Below are 23,497 nucleotides of genomic sequence, written 5' to 3'. Positions count from 1 at the left end.
ACAATGAATATTTAGTGGGAAAATTGTGATTAGGAGGTCGTGATCACTTTCATTATAAAGAATTATAAGGGGGCTTCCCTGGTGGCGCAGTGGTTGAGAGTCCGCCTGCCGATGCAGGGGACACGGGTTCGTGCCCCGGTCTGGGAAGATCCCACATGCCGCGGAGCGGCTGGGCCTGTGAGCCATGGCCACTGAGCCTGCGCGTCCGGAGCCTGTGCTCCGCAACGGGAGAGGCCACGACAGTGAGAGGCCCGCGTACCACAAAAAAAAAAAAAAAAAAGAATTATAAGGGATAATAAAAGCATACTATTTTACCCTTCCTTTTCCAGTGATGATTAACAAGTTCTCAGTAGATGCATTAATATTCTGATTAAGCATCATATTCTAACATTGTTCAGTTACAAAAAAAAGAACAAAGAAAGCGCCATATACTTTCATTCTTTCCTGTATTGCTACCCCTTGCTTTCCTTTTCAAATCAGTCACACTCAGCTCTTTTCCTTGATGGTTTTGACAGTCAAGTGTTATTCTAGCTGGTTGTTCCACTCCACTAAGCAAAATTTTTATGACAGGAGTAAAATTTCATGACAAGTGTTGCTGAGACTAGCAAACAGGGAAGTTGGTAATTGGCTCATAGCCTCTCATCTTAAGTTCTGAAATAATTTATCTGTTTCTGACCTAATTTCAGTGTAACTTAGATTTTGAGTAATCTGGAAGTTAGCAATTGGCACTTATATTATATTCTGGGTAGAAACTGAAAACCACAGCACAACTTGCATTGGGGCTGGCATGTCCTACGGAAAATCCAAGGCTGAAATTTAAAGCAAGGTGACCTATTTGCCTTTTCTTTTCATCCATTAGGATGAAATCTCTTTAGAGTAACTAAGAATTTGACTTCTTGTACGGTAGAATTTTAGTTCTGGTTAATTCCATAATATTTTACAAAGTCAAACTGTTCTTATCAATGTGGGTCTTCTAGACTTTGTTGAATATGTCCTTCTACACCATTATTGGATGGCAGAAGTCTTTTTCTTTAGAAGTTAAGAGCTTGAGAGGCAATTTATTAATACCTTCAGGCAGGCATTAATATTCCTTATTTTTTGGCCGTGCCGCAGGGCTTGTAGGATCTTATTGCCCCGGCCAGGGATCGAACCTGGGCCCTCGGCAGTGAAAGCACGGAGCCCTAACCACTGGACCGCCAGGGAATTCCCAGGCATTAATATTCTTGAACTCCTTAGGTAAAGCTGTTGAACAATCTCAGATAATGAGGATAAATAAGCCAATTTCCAGTACCTTATTACAGTATGAACATGCATTTAAAAAGTCTTTTATTACTTAGGCTCTGAATAGTTAAGGCATTTTATTTATCTGTCATATAACAGCTGGATTCTTGATGTCAAATTGGAGAAAATAGAAAAAAAAAATCAAGTACTTTGGAAATTTCTCTGTGTGCTCATTCCTCCATTGAATTTTTCAATTCGTAATTTAAAAAAAACAACAAATATTTATTAAGTATCCACTATGTGCCAGGGTTTATTCTAAGCGCTAAGGGCGCAGAAATGAAAAATGTCCAATATGGCTAAATTAAGTATGACGTACCCATATAATAGACTATCATCTAACCTCAGAAACAAGTGTGTAGGAATATTAAATGACACCAAATATTCAGGAGGTAATATGTATAATAAAGCAGATTTAGTAGACTTCTGCTATTTTTGATGCCCTGCATCCCTTTCTTTTTTTTGGGGTGACCTCTTTTCTTGGGGGAACTTCCACTTCCCCATCCCATGGGATTTGGGAATGGACCTGTCAGTCAGAGTGTCTCTCCACTCTCCCGCGAAACTAGCATTTTTGAGACCTATACAAGTTAGTGATCTGGACTTTCAAATTTGGTTTGGTCTTCATTGGGGAACCTGCAAATTGTTTGGTGTGTTAGGTAACTGGCCAAAATTTTCATTAAAAGTTGTTGAAAACTCCTTTAATTTATTTCACATGTTTATGTCACTTAACACTTTCAGTGGTGTCTTTGAAAATCGGCCTATGAAGATAAGATAGCTCCTTGAACAATGAAACTTGAAAGGGCTAATAGATGCTTTTAACTGTAAACTGAAAGCAGAAAGATGAAGAATTATGAGACTATAGGGGTCTGAAGTTAGCTTTCAGATTCACAGTTCTGCCTTGAGTTTACTCTACAAATTAATTAATGAAGATTTAAAAAATTGTTTATAAAGATAAGAATGAATAGTCAAAAATCTTTCAGTAAAACGGTAATAAGTTGCTATTCCTAAATTTGTCATTTAGCTTTGTGGTTATAGATTAGTTATTGTGTGCTATTCATCTGCTGGTGAAATATTTCAGTCAAATACATTACTCCAAGGTTTATCAAGAATCTATGGGAAAATACCCCAAAACCTGCTAATGAAAAATTACAATCACTGTTGTTTTTGTACTTACATGGGGAAATACAAGTAGTATTTAATCATACACATGTGTTGATTGTCCGCTCCATAAACTAGCTTATTCACTGGCTTTCCCATTAGGACCATCTCCCTCCACTGTCAATCTTAGGTTCTGATGGAATGTAATCTGAATATAATTATGAGACAAAGATCCACTATGTAAGACTCTCAGAGTTCATTCAAACATCAAGTGTAAATTACTTAGGTATAGCCTAGTTCTTTGCACTAGATGCCCAAATGTTCTATATTAACACTGCTACTAAATTTTTTGTATTTCTTTGCGTGTGTGTGTGTGTGTGTGTTTGTGTGGAAAAACTTCTATGTATAAAGTATAGCATGTGGAGTAGGAAAATGGGTGAATTGAAACATGTAATAAACAATAGAACTGGATTTTAATCTACCATTATAAACAAATATCAAAAACTAAGAATGTTTCTCATGATGAATTTCACAATTTAAGTTATTCATTACCACAGAAAATGTAAAACAGTATATCTATTGTGAAAAGCAAAACCTTTGTCAGAGAGAAAATAACTTTTTTCCCAGAGTCCATAAAGGAATCTTTCTGTAAGAAACAGTAGTTGGATTTCTGTTTAGAATATCCTAACATTTTAAAGTATATCAGAGATTATAAAATTAGTATCAAAAAGTTAAACCAATAATTAGTTAAAAAACATAATGGAAGAAGATTCCATTGGCAATAGCCACCAGGTAGTCAAAATACTTTAGAACAAACTTAAGAAGTATTCAACAAAATGAAAAGAAAAAAACTTTACTGGTGGAAAGAAAAAGAAAACGTTTTGACTAAATATGAAGACACACTGAGTTCTGAGATGGAAAGACTCAGTATTGTGAAGATTCTAACTCTCTCTCTACAATCTATTAATTTAATGAAGTCCTAATACAAAGCAAGCAGTGTTTTTGTGAAGATTCGCCCAACAATTCCAAAGTTCATGTGGAAGGGTAAACATTTAAGAAAATCTGAAAATAAGAGTAACTATAAATGAAAAATAAAGGTAAAGGAATTCTCCCAACCTGAGATTAAAATGTATTATAGAATTTCGATAATTAAAACATTATGGTATTGACAACATCATACAGCAGAACAGTATAGCTGAATAGGAAGGAAGTCCAGAAACAAGCATATTTATCAATTTAACATACATTAAAGATGAATTTTTCAGCCTGGGTGGAGAGAATCTATTATTCAATAAGTGATATTGGATAGAGTGCCAGTTATCAGGAAAAAAATAGATTTCTACTCTATTTTACATAAAAATAAATTACTGATAATTAAAAATTTCTATGTAAGAAATGAACTATAAAATTACTAGAAGAAAAATATAGATGAATATTTATATATTTTGGGGGTGTCAGAGAAGGCTTTTCCGAGCACCATCAAAGGTAGAAGCCATGGAAGAAAAGACAGATTTAGATTTAAGTACAATTTAAAAAAGAAAAAACTGTGCATGGTACAAAAACTATAAAGAAAAAGTTAAAATGAAAATCATAATTTAAAATATTATAGTTTAAGGAAAAGTTTGCATAGTGTGATCACACTTTCTTAATAATACACCCACAACACACATACTTGGAACATGAATGCATATACTCCCTCTCTCTCTCCCCCTCTTCCTCTTTCCCTCCCCTCCTCTCTCTCTCTTTAGAAAAGCTTTGAAAGGATAGCATCCAAAATGTTACTGGTGTTTATAGTGGAAAGGTGGGATTTGGGTGACTTTATATGCATCTCTGTATTTTCTGAATGTTCTGCAATTAATATGGACTACTCCTATAAAATAATTTAAGCAAGTATAGTAGACTAATTCAGGAGATGCCAGATGAACTTACCACGTGCCAAGTTAGACCGAGCCCATTTCAGTGTCCATTTGGTGCCCTTCTCTCTGTTTTTTCAGGGTGAAGAAGGAGACCAGGGCGGAATTGGACAGGTTGGAGCTCAAGGACCTCCGGTGAAGTATTTTTAGAAACGTACTTAACTATGTTGCGGGACCCTGGTGATCTTTGGAGGATATCATTACTGCTTGCTGAACTTCTGGGATTTGGGAGAGGATATGCCAAAATATTTCTGTAAAATTCACAGTTTTTCATTTTTTAAATATACAGCATCTGTCAAGGAATGCAAGATTTGTAAAAAGTATGCTTTTTGGAACACTTATGCACGAGCTCGGGAGACAACACATGTCATTCTCATGTCTCTGCTATTGACCCAAATATTTTTGGAATTCTTTTTTGAATTACCTTCAGAGTCAGAAAATAAGCCCCACAAGAATGAGCGGCTTTATTCTGATTTGGCCAGATCTCACTTTGTGTCCTGACTGGATCACCCTGGCCATGTGTATTTCAGGCCATTCCTAATTGATCTACAGAGAACCGGGACTGACCTGTATGTAAAACAAACAGTTGGAGATGCCCCCTTTTCTGCAGTGAGAGCACGGGGAAATGACTGGCCTAGAGCTACTTTATCCTAAGCCATTGTGGACAGTTAGCAAGTTGCCCAGAAGTGACTACCCCGCTTTCCTGATGGGGCGTCTGCCCGCTGCTTCTCCCCAGGGAGCATCTCTACGGCATCTGCTGCTGTGGGTCCAGACAGTCAAGAATGACAACACTCAGTGTTGAAGGGGGTCCTAGGATCAACACCCTGCACCCTCATTTTGAGGATTACCCACTCCTGTGCCCGAGAAGGGAGGAGATGGCTTCCTCCTGCCCCAGATTGGGATTCAGAATGCCTTTTATTGTAGAAATGGTGTAACGTAGAGTGATGGCAAGTGAATGATGGAGACCCCAGCTACACTTATAGGAAGAAGCTTTTGTGGGGACCTGCTGCCTTGGATGGCACACACTGGTGGGGAAAAATTAGTCCAAGGTTTAAAATCACGATCATGTGACCCGTAACCATGTTACAAACCACGAAGGAGGCAAAAGTGGCAGTGTATTCTGTGTGAGTTAAAAGTCAAAGTCTTTATCATGATTCTTTGATGCTAATGATACTTACTCTTTTGCCATCAGTCATTGTTCCGATTCCAGATTTGTGTAAGTCTTCAGAATTTTTAAAAAGGTTTTAACATCAGAAGAATTCCTTTTGGATTTTTCTTCTAAACCAGGAAAGTTTGTCTGCAATATAATGTCACCTTTTCTCAGTGTTACCTTTGGTTATGATAACATCCTTCTTCTCGATCACCTTTTGTGATGACATCAAGGAATGTGCACTTCAACTAAAAGAATTTACTTCTCTTTTTTACATTTCCAGGGAGCTCAAGGTTTAAGAGGCATCGCGGGCATAACTGGGGCCAAAGGAGAAAAAGTAAGATGATGATGGTGATGATATGCTACCAAAATGCATAAATGTTTACGTTTGGGGCCATTTCAAATATCTTCTTATCTTTAACAACGTCACTTTTTATTTCTTACTTGGTGCTTTGTAGATGTTTGGTTGGGTTCTTACTTTCTGTTATAAATGTAGATGATAGAAATGAGTCATACACAGGATACTTGTTATTATTATATATTTTAAATTATTTTGGGTAAATAGGAGTAAGCAGGGCTGTTACGGTTAATCTCTTTTCTTTATCAGTAGTTGACACTGATAACACTGACACAGTACCTGGAGTGCCCGGCAAAAGCAGAGGAGGATGGAGAGGTGGAGCTGAGGATGGCGCGTTGCCCTTGGTGGGGAGGGCAGGGCAGGGCAGGGATGGCTTGTCTGAGTCAATAGAAGAAGCAATAACAACGCAAGCTTGAGCATTCATGATGAGCTCAGAAATATTTTTCTTGCTGTGTGTGCGTGTGTGTGTGCGTGTGTGTGTGTGTGTGTGTGTGTGTGTATGAGTGGAGGCGGCGTGTCTAGCTTCTCTCAGATGTTAAGGAAATGGTCAGCACTTTGTAGAAAGTTTGTTAGGAAAGCCCATTTGTAGACTCCAGAGAATTAAAAACGGGGCTCTTTGCCCACCACCCCTCCTGACCCTCGCCTCACCCTCTGCAGAACCTCTGAGGCTAATTCATGTTGTTCTGCACGGAAGCACAGAGTCTTTCATTAGCAACCAGACAAGGATAACGGGCACATTGTAGGTGCTCAGTAAATGAAATTCAACCTTTTCAATAAAGAGATGCACACTTTTGTGGATCGAAGGAATTGCTTCATGAATAATTCCATCACTTTCATTTTTTCAGCCGCTTTCTCTGTCTGTCTAGGTTTTCTCATTGTGCCCGTCTCCCTCTTCTGTTTCCTATAGAATGCGGTTTCTTTTCTAAAAACACTGTATTTTTAAAAACATATTTTGCATTTCTGTACTCATGTTTCCTTAAGGAACATTCTGTGTGTACTCTTCTGTTATTAAAAAATAAATCCCATTTATTTTGAAGTTGCTGATACACAGGCTTTTGCTTTTTCTGGGTTTAAATCACTTCCTAAAATACGTGACCCTCACTTTGAAACCAATTACTGTTCTTGATATGCTCTTTATTTGAGGTATTTTGCTACTTGGTAGTTTTCAAAATTTCTCATTTCCTCTGATTTTTGTCCAATTGCTTTCATTAAAAAGAAAAAAGCTCTTCCGGTGAATTCAGACCTGCGGAGTTGTTACCTAGTAACAGCAGTTAGGGTCTGAGCTGGTGCTGAACAGCAATAAGAGAGAGAGAGAGAGAGAGAGAGAGAGAAAGGGAGAGAGACGGGCAGCGTCCAAGCCATTTCTATAACTCGAAGGCTGGCTCTCCTTCCACCAGGCAACGTGAGTGACGACTTCAAGGGCTTTTTCAGGTCTCCCAAACCTCTTCTTCACTGGTGGAAGGAGAACGCCTTCTGCTCTATTCTAGTTTTAGGGATCAGAGGTTTTCAAGGCTCTGTGGTGCCTCTGCTTCTTTCTTTGATTCCACCCACGTCTGAACCTTCTAGCAAAGGTTTTCTAATTTTTAATTCTTATTGCAGACACCGTCCACCTGGTTTTCTTGGCCTGACATTTACCCAAAACCCTTTTGACTGTTTTCCATTTCTTTTATCATCTCCTCCTTGCAAGCCTGTTTGTCAGGAGATGGCTTGTTCGCTTCAGGTGCCCATCTGTCTTCTCGTTCCCCTGGTAGAGGAGAAGAAGTTTTAAACAGGGGAGTGTGTCTTGTCATGCAGCATATGTAGAGAGCACTGAAAACCCCATATTCTTGTTTTCAAATCACATTTTCATTCTTATAATGAAAATAGGGAGGCGATATGTGCAATAGATAACAAAGACAGAGATAGTTTCACGATGATTAGATGTATAAAACTCTGTAGTTTTTAGCCATCATCACTCAGCAGGGTAAATCTCTTGTGGAGAAAATAGATCAATTACTTTATACATACTGAACCTACCATCTATCCAGGATGGAAGAGGAGATGCTTAAATCCTTATTACAATTCGTTCCTCTGAATCACACGGCTGGACTCCTGATTCTAGGTCTGGGTGGGGATCTTGAGTCCCAGAAATCCCTCCCACTGGTGTGGTGGCTGTGGAGTCCACAGCAGCTACTGTTTGGGTGGCCCCTTCGTCTTCACCATCAATGAATTCCTGTAGGGATCCTGAGAACCCTGGAGTGTGATGACCAAACCTTTTCCAGTAGGCTTGCCAAGTTCTCTAAACAGGTAGCTCATATCAGCAATCAGGAATGGACGCAGTGTTTGTTAACTTAAAATATTCAGGGTGGTATCAAAGATTGGGTGTAGGTACTTTTGGTGGGATGAGAGAATGTAAACCAATGTTTTAACATCTGAGGTTTCTGATTAAATACTCCTCGGGTTCACTGATGAATAGAGTATATATTACAAAACACAAAACCTCCTTTTTATCTGGCTATTGAAGTTCTTTAGAAAGACTGGTGTGCCCTTTAGCATACATGGCTGATCTCAAGTTCATTTCTTTGTCTCGTGTATTTCCAGGGCGCTCGGGGCTTAGATGGAGAACCCGGACCACAAGGTCTCCCCGGTGCACCTGTGAGTAGTTTTCCTTTCATGGGATCCACTGATAGATTTTTTCACAATGATCAATGATAGATTTTTTTGCTATATGTATGTGTGTGTGTGCAAGTGTCTTTACGTGTGAATAAGGTGGAAAAATGGGCAATAGTTTCTATATTTATTTAAAATTTTAAAATTAAGACAAGCATCTCTTTTTTGTACAGAGAAATGTTCTTCTGACTTGTTATGGGTTTTGTTTTTCTCATAAGTACAGTCAACTTGTTAAGTTTTTAGGCTTTTGCTGCGTTTTCCTTTTGCTTTGGTTGCTAGGAGGCATAGAATCACAGAAACTCTCTCGCTTGAAGTTCTTGGGTAGTTCTGTCATTTTTCTCTCCTGTGATTTCTGATCTCATTATCTGATCTTCTGACGGCCGTGTGCACACGTGTCCTTATTGTGGACGGCCTCACACCTGTTTTGGAAGTAAATAAACCAAAGAGCTGTTCATTAATATCTCTCACACCACATTGAAAAGAAGAAAAGGTATAGTAAAATAGAATTTCCAACTATCGAGGTCCAGTGGGAAGGACAGAATGTAACTGAAGGATGACATTTTAAGATCAACCTCCAGAACGTGTGGTGGAGGTAGTGCACCGAGCGGGCCTGAGAGGAAGGAGGGCCTGCAAAGCCGTGCTGGGGGGGAGGCGGGGCACAGGCGGGAAGAAGCCCTGTCGGGGTGATGGGGGTGTGTGCTGCCTTAGGGCCGGCACGGCCTGGGTGCAGAGCTCCTTTTGAGAGGATGAACTTGAATAGATAAGGTCGAAGCACATGATGGAGAGTGTGTGATGCCAATCTGGGCGATCCGAAGTGATCCAGTAGGAACAGGAAGCCATTTGAGGTCTCAGAGCAGTTAAGCAATTCAACAAAAGCTATATTTTAGGAAGACACCTCTTCTCGTCTATTACCGCCTGTACCGTATATCAACATTAGTTGGGTAATTGTGACAGAAATCATTATTATTGACTGGGGGAGCAAGTAATATGGAGAAAAGGTTGGCAACTCGTCCAAACCTCGACCCACCACGATAGTCAATGAGGCTAGAGGATGTGTAGATATAGTTACGGATGTCAAGGTTACCTGCAGTGCGGACCTTAATTTTATTATACTTATTCATCCAAAGAGCACAGAGCATTATGCCTTGACAATGAAGTCAATAGACATGTACGTCTCAATTATCTTTATGGTAATATCAATTTTGAGGACCATATAATTTTTATAAAAAGATTTCTTGAGGCATCCATGATAGAGCAAAGCCATTGGGATGAAAGGGCAATAGTAAGGCAGCGTAGATGGTGTTTTATAATTTCGAAAGTCTATCAAAAAGTTACTTTTGTTTACTTAAACGCAATTTTATTTTCATACAGGGTGATCAAGGGCGGCGAGGACCTCTAGGAGAAACAGGTCCCAAGGGAGACAGAGTGAGTTTGAATTCGCGTTCATCACCGCGAGCATGCAGGTTGTGCTGGTCTCTTTGATGTGACCTAAGTACACGTGGTAATTGACTGTGTCTTGTCTGTCTTCTCCCTTCTACCCTGCAGGGGGCTCAAGGTTCTCGAGGAATTCCTGGTCTCCCTGGGTCCAAGGGCGACACGGTACGTGAGCTGTAGTCATCAAGCCCATTTTTCAAAGTGCTTATTTTAATAAAACTTTAGAAAGTGTTGAAGGGAAGAAGAATGTGTTTCTAAGAGACAGTGTGTTTCTTTGTGCGTCTTTAGGGCTTGCCAGGTGTGGACGGCCGGGATGGGATACCTGGAATGCCGGGAACAAAGGTAGCTGTGTGATTTAGTCTAAAGGTGGTGGAGTCGTCCCTGCCCGGGGCCAGCCAAGCACAGAGTTTCCATTACTACATCATTGGGACTTTTATGGAGCTGGTTTTGGCTTTTTTCCTCCTTCTAATTTTTTAATCAAGTGTCAGTTCAAGATACTTATTAGAAGTCAGAAAGAGAAAGACAAATACCATATGATATCAGTTACAAGTGGAATCTGAAACATGGCACAAATGAACCTATCTACAAAACACAAAACAGACTCACAGACGTAGAGAACAGACTTGTGGTTGCCAAGGGGAGGAGTTTGGGGAGGGACAGACTGGGAGGTTGGGATTAGCAAATGCAAACTATTATATATAGGATGGATAAACAACAAGGTCCTACTGTACAGCACAAGGAACTATATCCAGTGTCCTGAGATAAACCATAATGGAAAAGAATAATGAAAAGAAGGTATCTGTGTGTATAGCTGAGTCACTTTTCTGTACAGCAGAAATTAACACCACATTCTAAATCAACCACACTTCAATAAAAAAAAAATTATTAGAATAGAATGTTTGTTTGCTTGGTTTCAGAAAGTCAGTAAAATTGCCCCATTGATGAAAGTAGGCAGAAGGAAATTATGTATTTTGATTGCATTTCTGTCCTAAGTCCTATCCCATCTCCCCGCCCTGAACTGGGTCATGCTATAAAAGTGCAAGTAAGGTCAGCTGTGCGGATACTCCTTTTACTTAGAAGGTCTTGGTCTTTCCTTTTCTTTAAAGAAGGACGGCAGTTCATACAGATTCAACAAAAATTTTTTTCAGGGTGAACTAGGGAAACCTGGACCTCCTGGGGAAGCAGGGTTGCAGGGGTTACCTGTAAGTATTTGAGTATTTAAATGTTGATTGGTTTATATACATATTTGGAAGATATGCACTTGGGGGAGAAACATGTTTTGTATGTAATTTGATAAGTTCTGGAGAAGAAATGATGCTTTCATTTTATATCTTTACAGTTTTACATTGACATTTCTGTACTTTTTCTCTGAATAACTAGTTATTTCTCTGGTAACCACCCTGAGCTTTAACTTTATATTTTGCATCCCTCCTCTCTCTAGAGTTCACTAAACCTTCCTTATGTCGTTTCACTAACCCTGAGCTGTGGTCCAGGCTTTATACTTCCTCCTACTTTTAACCAGTTCTGAAGCTCTTGTACCAGGGTTGAGCCATAAGAGGTTGAGAGGATGTTCAGGGAACGATGTGAGATAATAAGATTTCATTGTTTGATCGTGTGCTATTTTGAATTATTCAAATTGGTGTTTTCCTGCATTAATGTGGCTGGAAGTTCACGTGGGTTATACCACGTGTATTCTTGGCCCTTTGGAGGCAAGTATTTCAAGTTAAAAGGGATACTTGGTAATGATGAGGGCTGCCCTCGGTTTCTTATGATATCTGAAACCTTAAAATAATCAGAGAAATCAGGCCTCCCAGTGGCACCAAATCTCAGACCCAGCATTCTCCTGCCATTCTCTTTTTCTACTTAAGGCTTAGAGTTTTTGATAGGTCCTTGCTTTGTATTCCACACATGAAATCATGCCAGGAAGAGCTCCTGTTGATCTGAAAATAGGATTCTAATTTGGAAGTTCATCCTTGAAAAGTAACTTTAGTTTAGAGCTAGAATTTGCTGTAAGGGTATTCAGACATAACAAGCCAGTTACAGTTAAGTTGCCTTCTCCACTGTGGGTAGGTCTATAACTGTTCAAACTGGGGAACTAGGAAGAATCTCCCTCTAAAACTTTGAGGTTGTCACGATGCCCCCAGCCCCTCGGCAGTATGCAGTGGGCTTGGCATCTCACGGATTCTCAGAGGAGGTGATTAAACCTAAGTTCTCTGTGCGTGCTTTCAGGGTATACCTGGAATTCCTGGCGCAAAGGGTGTTGCCGGTGAAAAGGTAAAAACTTTGTAATTAATATTTTTCTCTATTTATTCTTTTACTAATATATTTTATGTATCATTTTATATATTTCCAACCTGCCTTTTATTTTATGTTTGACCTTAAGGAGAAATCAAAAAGGCCTTAAGGCTTCAGAAGCTAATCTCTTTCCCAGTTGCAGAAATGGTACTTTGACAAAGCGTTGCTGATCGGACTACCTTCTTGAAAGGGTCATCCTCTGCCAGTGTAAAACAGAGAAAGTTTGGTTGCTCTTTACGATTTACTATGAGGACGATATAAAGCCATAGAAAATGTCAGTGCATTATTAAGATGATTTATCTTAAGCTAAAAGATATTAAGCATTTTGTTCACATAATGATCAGTTTTAAGTGCTTATATTCGAGCACTTAAGAAAAACAGTTGAAAGAAAAAGTTAAAGGGATAAAATATAGCGTTACTTTAAATAAAATAGATCAACTGTGAATAACGTAGAAATTGATTACTGTTAGATTACACGGCTCCAGGCCTCCGATCGTAGTGGCTCATGGAGTCTTGAGCAGAGATGTGCCCTAGTACGCAGACCATGAGCAACTGATGGTGGGGTGGGGTCCCAGACACCTGCTTTCCCTGGAGCTTCCTGGCGCATCCCTTATTTCCTCATGTTGGCACGATCTTTTACAGTTTTAATGGTGTCAACGTCAGGTATCAATAAAAAGGCTCCAGGAACTGTATTAGAGGTGGAAATGATGAAGAAAGACATATACAATTCATATTGTAAAGAAAGAAAAATCCTCTCGTATTCTTGTCTGTCTAAAGACCTTCATTTTTGGACATCTGACCTTCGCTTTTAAACATTTTTGACCTCTATATTATGCCTCTGGAAGTGACAAAACAGTATCCTAACCTAATTCTAAAGAACTTGGATGTACCCACCAAGAAAGAGAGTTTACATCTCAATGTAAAATCAGGAAAGTAACGCTATTTAAGTGTAAGAAATACCCAGTCTGGGTAAGACAGGTTGATCATTATGCTTATTTACTGCCTGAATTACTCTAAATGTTGTATTTTACCTTCAGGGTAACACAGGTGCTCCAGGGAAGCCCGGTCAACTGGGGAATTCAGGCAAACCGGTAAGTTGCCATAGGTTACCTTTTCATACCTGGTAACCTGTTGTAATCACTAAGCAAAGGATTAGGGAGTTTAACTTTTTCTTTACCTGCCTTCCTTATAACAGGGCCGCCAGGGGCCACCAGGAGAGGTGGGACCCCGAGGACCTCGGGGCCTCCCTGTGAGTATTCCTTTTCTGTGGACCCCTCCCAAAGTGCCTTCCCCAGGCTTTGCTGGGTCTTCCTTCCCGCCTCTCCCTCCCTCCCTCCCTCCCTCCCTCCCTCCCTTCCTTCCTTCCTTTATTCATTCATCCACTAACTCATCCAGGAATGCCTTCTGACGTTTTAACATGTGAGAATCCAGATAAACAATGGAACAGAAATGCTACTTAGATATACAATATGCTTTTTGTCCCCTAGAAAGTAGAAACAAAAATGAAGTATTAAAAAAAAAAACATGCTGACCCTTTCTGCTCTCATCCCATGATGTAGGAAATATTTTAGTGTGATTAAAAAAAACCACCTTATTGAGGTATAATTCACATACTATATAATTCACCCATTTAAATATACAATCCACTGAGTTTTAGTACATTTGCAGAATTGTGCAATCGTCACCACAGTCCACTTTAAAACATTTTCATCACCTCAAAAAGAAACTCTAGATCCACTTGCAATTCAACATTTCCCCGCCCCCACCCAGTCCTCTCAAACCTAGGAAACCACTCATCCACTTTCTGTAGATTTGCCCCTTCTGGAAATTTCACATAAATGGAATCATGCAGTATGTGGCTTCTCTCACTTAGCATAATGTTTCAAGGTTCTGCTATGCTGTACCATGTATCAGTACTTCATTCCTTTTTATTGCCAAATAGTATTCAATTGTATGGATGTACCACGTTTTATTCATCCATTCATGCATCGATGGGCATGGGGGCTGTTTCCACTTTTCGACCATTATGATTAATGCTGCTGTGGACGTTTTTCTACAAGTTTTTGTGTTGACTTGTTTCATTTCACTTGAGTACATACCTACGAGGGGATCGTGTGATAACTCTATTTTAATCTTTTGAGAACCTGCCAGACTTCTTTTAGTGTGAATTTATAAATGTGTCTATTTTGCAGCAAATATAGCTATGTATATTTTCTCACTAGATACACTTTAACCCTTAGAGAGAAACTGATTTGGAAATGAAACATGATGCACTCAAACTTAACTTTAAAAAAATTCTCCCGGGTCTTGATTTTAAGTTCTTATCTTCAAAGCCTGCTGGGTAACACAAAGAACTCCAAGTGAGAACACAGAAACGTTCCCAAATATCATTGTTACTTTTTAAAGAGCGTCTCTTGAGTATGTTGAGTGAGGATTTTCACGCTTCGGAGAAGTGAAATATCCCAGGTGTCTCGCGATATGAGAGTGGAGTGTGGAGTTTTCCCACTTCTCACCGCTGTCCGTCAGCTGACCTGTACCAGGCGGTGTCCAATACTTTCCCTCGACTGACTGTCAGAGCAGTGAGGTCATAGCTGGATCCTATTTCTGAAGCAACAGAAAGACTGATCGGTGTGGAGGAAGGGCGCTGGAGCTTTGAGAAAATTGCCTATTTCATCTCGTACTCACGTTATAGAGCAGAAAGCAGTACAGTTGTAGGTCCCCCTGCTGATGGCAGGACCAGGCACACAGCACAAGCCGTACGGGTGCAGTGGGCTCGGCCCATCCCCAGCTCAGGACGCGAGGCCGGCCTTCGGAAGCGATGGCGTGCGGTGGAGGCGGTGTTGACTTCGCTCACGGGAGGGCGGCGGATCCGAGGAAGTTATGCCTGCGCAGGGTTTGGGGCCTGATTCCGCTTTTGCTTGTTAGTTTCTGTAAGCGTCCGCGTTCCTCCCACTGTTGCCGTCACCGAGGCTCAAAGCCTTGGTGTCTCTTCTCCATCACGTTCCTGCCCCAGGTGGACCTGCTCATCCTACCACGTCCTCTCTAAAGCCTCCTGTCTGACCCTTCTTTCTAAGCCCACGTCCACCCCCTGGCTCAGGTGGTTCACTGCTGCTTGATGGTTGCAGTCATTTCCTGATTTGCCTTCCCTGCCCCCATCTTTCCTTCTGCTGCGGCTCGCAGCAGGGTACTCTCGGTATTCTGGCTGGGATAGCTCTCCGTTCTCCAGGACTCTTGCACACCGCAGGGTGTCCTGCATCCAGAACTCCAGCAGTGTCCCCGCAGTCCTGGTGACAAACGTAAATGCCTGGGGAACGGTAGGGCTCCAAGTCTGCACGTGCCTCCATACTGGTCTTTGCAAAGTACAGCATCCAGCATCATTTCTCGTCTTCATTTAAAAATCTTCAGTGGATTTCCACTGACAATAAAGGAAAGCCTGAAATCCTAAACTGTCTGTTTATCCCCTAGTTTTACTTCCCATTTCTGCCTTGCTAAGAGCCTGTGTTCCAGCCAAGCTAGACTTCATGCTAATTCCCAAACACTCTCTGCACTTCTCAGGCTGCCTGTTTTCTTTGTGATGCCCTGCAGCTGAGATGGCTTTTTTCTCTATTTCTGACTGGACATCCCATGTGCCCTCCTAGATACAATTGAAGTGTTAATTCTGCAATGGAACCATCTCTGATGACGCCCTACCCCCCAGATAGAAGTGATGTCTCCTTATTCTGAACCTGTAACCCTTGGTCCCTTTTTGCCCTGTGGTGTGGAAACTGCAGGAAGTCAGGAACACGTCTGATCCACATTTGTGTTCCCTACATCTCTTTCCTCGGGGCCTGCCGTAAGATCATGCTCAATAAATATTCCTTGAAATGCATTGGATGGGAGGTACAGTAAATCTTGCTATGCTGCCTCTGTTCATAATTGACTTTTCACCTACTATAAATTTTTCAGAAGAGTATCACGTGTGGTTATAAATATTATAGTTCTGGATCAGAGTTTTTACACCAAATGTACTTACTGAAAGATACATTTGTTCTTTCATTTTCCATCATTAAATTCATTTTCTTGGTAAATTCACACATTGTCACCTATTCCCCACAAGTTTGATCAGTTCTTCCTGCAAATCTTAAATTGAGAAGCTGAGTAGAAGGAATGAAACCTATTTCTAATGTGTCCTGTGGAAGAATCAAGGTTAACTGTAGTCTGTCTTTGAAATTAAATTCTCCCCTTTCCTCACCATTGTTCCGTCAACTTTCGCCAACGCCACGGCAAAAAATACTGGAGTTTTGGCATCTCTAGGGATTACGTATGAGCACGTATCTTTACCACTTGGCTTGTGCGTCCGGCTTTCTCTGTCACATTCCCCTGTGTTTACACCTGCGTCTGGGTGACTCCTGGTTTAGAGCCAGCAGGTGGCTGGGGCCTCTGATTTGGTCCTACCGTGTAGTCGCTCCGGTCCGGCTTCCTCTTCCAGGCTTCCCAGAACTTGCCAGGGCTTTTGTTGAGTGGGTTGTGTTTGCTCTGCTCTCGTGAGTTCGACTGGGATGAGTGCCACACCGATCTACCCCCAGTTTTCTGAAGACTATACACTCGTGGGATGTGGAAGCCTGTCTCCTCTCTCTTGAAGCCTTCTAACCTGACCCCATCACCAGCAGCTTCAGCACAGAGGTCCCACATGCTGTGCAGTTGAGTGACCTAAGCTACCTTCCTACCCCATCAGACTCTGGAATATTCTCCCAGTCTACACTTCGTGAAGCAGCTGTGATGGTTATAGTGTAAACAGATTGTCATCTGCTTCTGTGTGAGGGGATCTTTAAACCTACACTGGAGAGAAATACAAAGTACACAATGTTGTAAAATTGAATGAATCTTAAAAAATATTTCTGTGGCAAGCCTAAAAATCATCCCTGTAGTAGGACTAATATGATCTGCCAATGTAATATGAAAATGGGTTTGTAAAAGCAGCAGTCTTTAGCAATCATAACTCATCTTCTGGGTTGAACATCCTTTTTGCCAGAAAGAGGAATTTAGTGTATACTACAGACTGAGTAGAGTGATTTATAATTTCCCAGTTCCGAAACTGGCAAGGTACTAAGGATAATGTTTGTTCTTCAGCTAGTTAGCACTTGGGGTTATCAGGCAAATACAACCACCACCACAATCTAGAGCACAGTGGAGTAAAGTCCATTTTTTTGGTAAAATAATTATGACAACCCAAGTATGATAAAATGCATTTTTCGGTGGTATTTTAGAAGTCTAATAGTTCCATTTTGAAAGGGAGACTTCCATATTGAAGTATTTGGATTTATTAAAATGAGTTTTACAAAATAGCTGCTAGGATTTCTTTATAAAAAAGGCGCCTTCTTAGTGATCTGACAGAAACTCGAGAAATGAGGACTAAAGACTTGTTTTTTCCAAGCATAACTCATGCTTTTAAAGAAATTTGGAAGATTTGAAGTGAAAAGAACATTTAATGGAACATTTGATTGAAAACCATCATTTTGACTGATGTCTTTATTCCTTGGATAAACATAATAACTAGCATGTCTGCAGTGCTTACTGTGAGCTGGACGTTGTTCTAAGTACTTCATGTATCTATTCAATCCTCCCCAAAGCCCATTTTACAGATGAGGAGACGAGGCACACAGGGGTTGGGTTGCCTGCCTGGAGTCAGCTGGTGCCTGGCGGAGCCAAACTTCAGACCTGGCCTTGGGGCTTAGTGTCCAGGTCCCCATCTCCACCCTCTAATGCCTCCAACGTCAAGGTTCTGCTGCATGGTTTGTTTTTTTTTTTTTTTTTTTTTTTTTTTTTTTTGCGGTACGCGGGCCTCTCACTGTTGTGGCCTCTCCCGTTGCGGAGCACAGGCTCCGGACGCGCAGTTTCAGTGGCCATGGCTCACGGGCCCAGCCGCTCCGCGGCATGTGGGATCTTCCCAGACCGGGGCACGAACCCGCGTCCCCTGCATCGGCAGGCGGACTCTCAACCACTGCGCCACCAGGGAAGCCCCGCTGCATGTTTTTATTTGAAGTTAGCCTGGCAAATTCTAACGGCACAAAACACATTTAGCAAATTTTAGTATTTATGGAGCTTTTGCAGTGAGCATTTAACAAGAATCTAAGTCAAGCTGGTGAAGACAAACGAACAGAACACAAGCCCCAGTAATTTCCTGGGTCTTACCCCAGACCTACAGAATCAGGACCTGGGGGAGAGGGGTGGAATGTGGAGGGGAGAGGGGAGGTGGGGTGGTGAAGACACCACTGAAATATATTTCTAAAACCTCCTCAGGGGATTCTGATGCACAGCCAGGGTTCGGAATCATTGGTAGAGGGTCTGCATCTTTTGTTTTCTTTAAGCCTTGATTGGCTTCTTAGATAGAGACGAATTGGAAGATGTGTCTTAACATGTTGGAGATAAATATGGTGGCACAGAGCACCCAAGAGGAAAATAGAGCATTTTCTTATGGTCTTCACATTTTCAGTGGTAGGATGTTGCCTTTTTATCTGGTTCCTTCCAATTCTCTTGTTAAAACCCATAACTTCTGTCAAGAGGTTTGTAACTATCAGCCATGGGACAGAAGAGCCATTTCCCCACCAGCCTCCCTGGCCCACATCCGAGAATGTGGTTTCACCGTAGCTGTTGAAACAGAAAAGATTTATCATTTTTCTAGCACTCTTGTTGTTACCAGGTTAGGGTGAATTGCTCCCTGCACGATGTATTTAGTTTAACCTGTGTTTTTTTTAGAGATTACTATTTATATCTCAATTTCTCATGTTCATCTTAGTTACAGGTGAAATTAAAGAACTCACAGGAAGAATATGCATGTTTTTAGAACACAGAAATCATAAGAATGGCCATGAGAAAATCTCGCCCTTTCTTTTTTTTTTTTGGTAGCTGTTTGGTCCTTGTGAAAATAAACATTACCTTTTCGCACAGTGGGATGATTTCTATAGAAATATCTAAGTTCAGAATAGCCAAGGATTTATAAGCTAGACGTGAAATGAAAATGAGGACCCACACGCTGTCTATTTGTGCAGGGACAGAAAAGTGAATGCCCGTAATTTCACCCATCCCTCCCCTGGTCCTACATGTGTTGCCCTGTCATGGCTATAGGTCAGCAGAGCAGGCTGCGTAGACTGGGTTCTGAGCCGTTCGTAGGTATTACCAAGGGCTGGCGGGGCTTGGAAAAGACTTCTGAACTGAATAATGAGAGCTCATGAAAGACAGAGAAAATAAGATTCCAGCAGAGAAAATCTTTGTCTTTGACTGAAAAGATAATTAATCTCTCCAAAAGTAAATGAAAGGTTATAGAGTCCTTTATTTTCATTTAGCCTTTTGGTTTGTGGAAGAGGAAAAGAGTATATTAATCATCTTTGTTTTGGATAAGATGGCATAATGGTTCATTTATTTAGACATGAATACTTGAGGTTGTGTCGAGAACTTTGCTTTCCCTTTCTGACACGATTAATTATGTTTCCCACCAATGACTGTTAATCGTTCTGTGAATTAAAGTCATTTTAGCTCAATGACATTTAGGATCTCAATCAGGATGCAGTTCAGAAATAATTTGAAAATGCCAGCAGAGCAGATGTACTGAAGAAAATCTATCTTGAACTTGGAAGTACTGGGTCATATTAATGGAGTGAAACCCCATCTTTATGTGTAGAGACACATAGAAGAACCTATCATAAGGGCTGGTTTTCACCTGACTTATCAATATATCCTTCTAACATCCGTCCACATGGGGCACTGCTTCTGGCTTCCAAGCTGCTCACAAGCGTTACGTACCAATGTATTATTCAAACTCATGCATTAGACAGAACATTTATATAAAAGTTTTTGAAAAGCATTTACGAGTATTTTGTTTAAATCACCTGTAAGTCATGTGAAATTATAGCTAGAGACTTGTAATTTGGTATACAATTCTCAGTCCTCTAGAGCAACTGAAAATGCAGAAAGTTTATAGATCTTGACATTTTGTTCTTTTTATAGATGAATGAATAACATATGGGTCAGATCAGGATAATCTTATCAGAAGCACTTATAAATATTAAACATTAATATGAAGTTGTCATGTCATTTGAAAGAAAAACAAACTCAAAAGACTGCCTTCATTTTGTGTACACCATCCAGGAAATGTGATTATTTATCCAGCAACCTCAGTGTTCAGCTTAGTGGAACTTGAGTTAGAAATGAAACAAGCTTTTGTCAGACTGCATTAAAGTGTATGAAGTTCTCAGAGAAAGAAATTGAAGAGTTCGTGGTGTTTCCTTTTCTCAAAGGGCTTCCAGTGTCAAATAAATTGATATTGGCTCACAAAATGAAACGAGAGTGTTGCTTTTGGTGTATCTACATTATAAATTGTACTTTCTAAAGTCTATGTAATCTTTTAAGACATGTTTAGAATGAGTAGAACAAAGACTTTTTCAGAAACTTTATACATTTCTGCTATTTATGTCTTTTTGAAGTTACAGTAGTAATTTGAAGGCGAACATCTCTGTCCTGTGTCTTTTTCACTCTTTCGAGGTTCAAGATCACTTGCCAGATGCTGCTTTAAAATGTACTGTAGACCTGAAATGTACTCTGTGTTTTACACATTTATGTGGAATTCAAAATTTGACTATACCTATACCTCAAGAACATGTAGTCTAAATGAGAGGATAAAGCATGGACGCAAATCACCATAATCTAATCTGGATGGTGAAGTAGATGCTGAAAATTCCTAATTGCCATTTCTTGTAGATGTATCAGGTATCATGTCCATCGAACAGTCTGTATTCACAACGAACAGCGTTAGGACTGTTAGAACTCGGGATGAACACTGACGAGGCTGCAGGCATTTAATATAAAGATCTCTGCCTTCAGTTGAAGATGGGGAGAATACTTTGGTGACCTTTATATTTAAACAAAAACCTAGGTAGCATGTTACTTCATTGAAATAGTGATTAAACATTTGCATTTCGGCAGACTGTCTGGTTGACCATCATGTTTGTGTGTTTCTAGGGCAGTAGAGGTGAAGAAGGACCAGTAGGACCCCCAGGACTACCAGGTAAACTGGTAAGTAATAGTTCTGGTCCCGCAGTTTATTTGCTTCATACAAAGCACAATACGTTTTTAAAAGCAGCAAGGAGAGAAAAATAATTTACAAAGGGTAATTGCATCATCCGTACTTGATTTCTATTCCTATGTGAATGTGTGAAAATGTAAATGAGGAATTTCGAATTAAATCTAGGAGACCCTTAAAGGGTATTTTAATCAGTGTGGCTTGTAGCATTTATTTGAAAACTGGGAGAGATACAAAGTGCTACATTTGGCTCCTGGTTGTTCTTGGACTTGGAGAGCAAGTGCGTGAATGCCACCCTTTTACTTCTCCAGCCGTGCTTGTTTACACAGCCAGCGAGGCGGGGACTCAGCTCAAAGAGCCCACTGTTGGGAAGGGGTGCTAGCCCTGGAACTGGGGACCTCAGAGGTGGGATGGAGTCCGGGGTGGGGGGGGACTGGCTCTCTTCTCCTGGGAGTTGGGAGAGTGACAAATTCGAGAAGCAGAGTTAAACCAACATAGCACATTTATTCTAGATAGGAGTCCACACACCCAAGGTTGTGTCTGGCTTATGTGCTTTCAGTGTTGCGGTAGCAGTGGTTCTGGGGACTCTGTGTTTGTCTTTCAGGGTTCTCTCGGCAGACCTGGCTTCCCCGGCTTGCCTGGCCCCCCTGGACTTCCTGGAATGAAAGGTGACAGGGTAAGATACCTAGCTGTCCAGAAAGTTCCTTATTTGGAAGGGTGATTTCTACTATGTTGAGAAACCAAGGTCGCTTTTGGCCCAATGGAGAATTTTCCTAGAAATGACCATAGAGAGCTATCAAGAAAGATATCTTAAATTACTGAGAGTTGAGATTAAGAAACAACAAAAAAAATCTATTAATATGGTAATTTATCAGAAGGGAAAAATAAAAGCTGAGTAAAGTAAACATTTCAGCTGTAATCACACATCCTGTTTAGTTCTAAGCTTCCAGTCCTACTAGTTACATTTCACATGGTTGTGGTCAGAGGACACTTCAGGTTGCCAGTGCCTTTTTTGGACAACTGTCAGTTTCTCCAGGTCTGACCTGACTCTTTCTAGGTGGTGAGGTGATGAGGATTATTCATACTTGTTCCTATTCATCAGCCCAATAAGGGGAGTTGGTTCGTTTTGAAATTATATAGTTAAAAACCTCAAAACACTGAAAAAGTATATTTTATTCATTACAGGGCGTAGTTGGTGAACCTGGTCCAAAGGGTGAACAGGTAGGTGCCATGTGTGAAATGCAGCGCTTAATGTGCATTAATGTGCCTTACCAGCAGGGGGCACTGGCTGACCTGCGGTGTGGGTAAAATGTGGAGGCTCAATGTACTTCACAGTGAGTGAAACGCAGGGTTTAATTTGGTCTGTAGCCTTATCTACCATTTTAATAAGCCGGAGCGAATGATGGCTCTGCCTTCAAGAATAAACATTGTCCTTCCTTTGAAAAGAATGGCCCTGTCTCTCTTACGCAACAGATCGGTTTACTCCAGTCTGATGAGGCCTTCCATAGCCGCATCATAATGTTTTGTTTTTTCTTTACCAAGACCTTAGCAAATAAACGATGCATGTGAATTAGAGTTAGTCCTTGCCCTGGTGTTTGTTTGTTTGTTTGTTTGTTTGTTTCTCAACTCTAAGAACCCTTTTTAAATATTACCTAATTATAAAATTGGTGGATATAGTCATTAATCCTTACCTTTAGCAGAAACTCAACTTCACCTTCTGGCTTTTCTCTGGGCTGTTTTCTGGGTTGGACAAGCCCCTGACAGCTAGATAGGAAAACCACTGAGATCATTTCATATTTCTGCATGATCTTGGGGGCACCGCAGGGACTTTTGAATACTTCTCAATGTTGACTGGTTAAAATTGAGCCAAGGAACTAAGAACTTAAAAAATGTGATTTTAACTTTTAGGGTGCCTCTGGTGAAGAGGGAGAACTGGGAGGAAGGGGTGAACTGGTAAGACCCTTTTTTTTTCTGGTTATTGATGGAGACTCACTGATTTTGGACTGTATTAGAAACATACGTACTTTTTCTTTTCTCTGACCTTGCTATCCTTGCTGACTTCTTTAAAGGTAATATGTTTCTTACATAAGCTAAAAAACAATCCCCGAGAATCGCACCCAAGATCAAGTAAAGTGGAGGGGAAACACGGCAACATCGATAGACGTGGCCTTAAGTGTTGGGAGGACAAAGCGTTCCCTATGGAGGGCATGTTTTCTTGTGGTTTTCCATGTAGACATTCAAGGTGATTCTTAGGTGGCTGTAGACAA

The 23,497-nt window shown here is 40.7% G+C and overlaps 1 protein-coding gene across 1 annotated transcript in view; it reads left to right on the top strand.

Moving 5' to 3' along the window:
• Window positions 1-23,497, top strand: part of COL9A1 (collagen type IX alpha 1 chain) — a gene marked incomplete at its 5' end in the record, with an annotated part of 82,887 nt that overhangs the window by 38,553 nt on the left and 20,837 nt on the right. Inside the window, 14 exon segments of the mRNA XM_082668785.1 lie at window positions 4,371-4,424; window positions 5,723-5,776; window positions 8,378-8,431; window positions 9,818-9,871; window positions 9,992-10,045; window positions 10,169-10,222; window positions 11,029-11,082; window positions 12,110-12,154; window positions 13,213-13,266; window positions 13,371-13,424; window positions 21,170-21,223; window positions 21,835-21,906; window positions 22,416-22,451; window positions 23,139-23,183. Of these exon segments, the coding sequence (XP_082524911.1) occupies window positions 4,371-4,424; window positions 5,723-5,776; window positions 8,378-8,431; window positions 9,818-9,871; window positions 9,992-10,045; window positions 10,169-10,222; window positions 11,029-11,082; window positions 12,110-12,154; window positions 13,213-13,266; window positions 13,371-13,424; window positions 21,170-21,223; window positions 21,835-21,906; window positions 22,416-22,451; window positions 23,139-23,183 (738 nt within the window).

This window comes from Grampus griseus, assembly GCF_964374135.1.
Source record: "Grampus griseus genome assembly, chromosome: 13".
In the NCBI taxonomy this organism is placed as follows: Eukaryota; Metazoa; Chordata; class Mammalia; order Artiodactyla; family Delphinidae; genus Grampus; species Grampus griseus.
The sequence above is the reverse complement of the archived record's forward strand: the minus strand, read 5'-3'. Positions and strand labels throughout refer to the sequence as shown.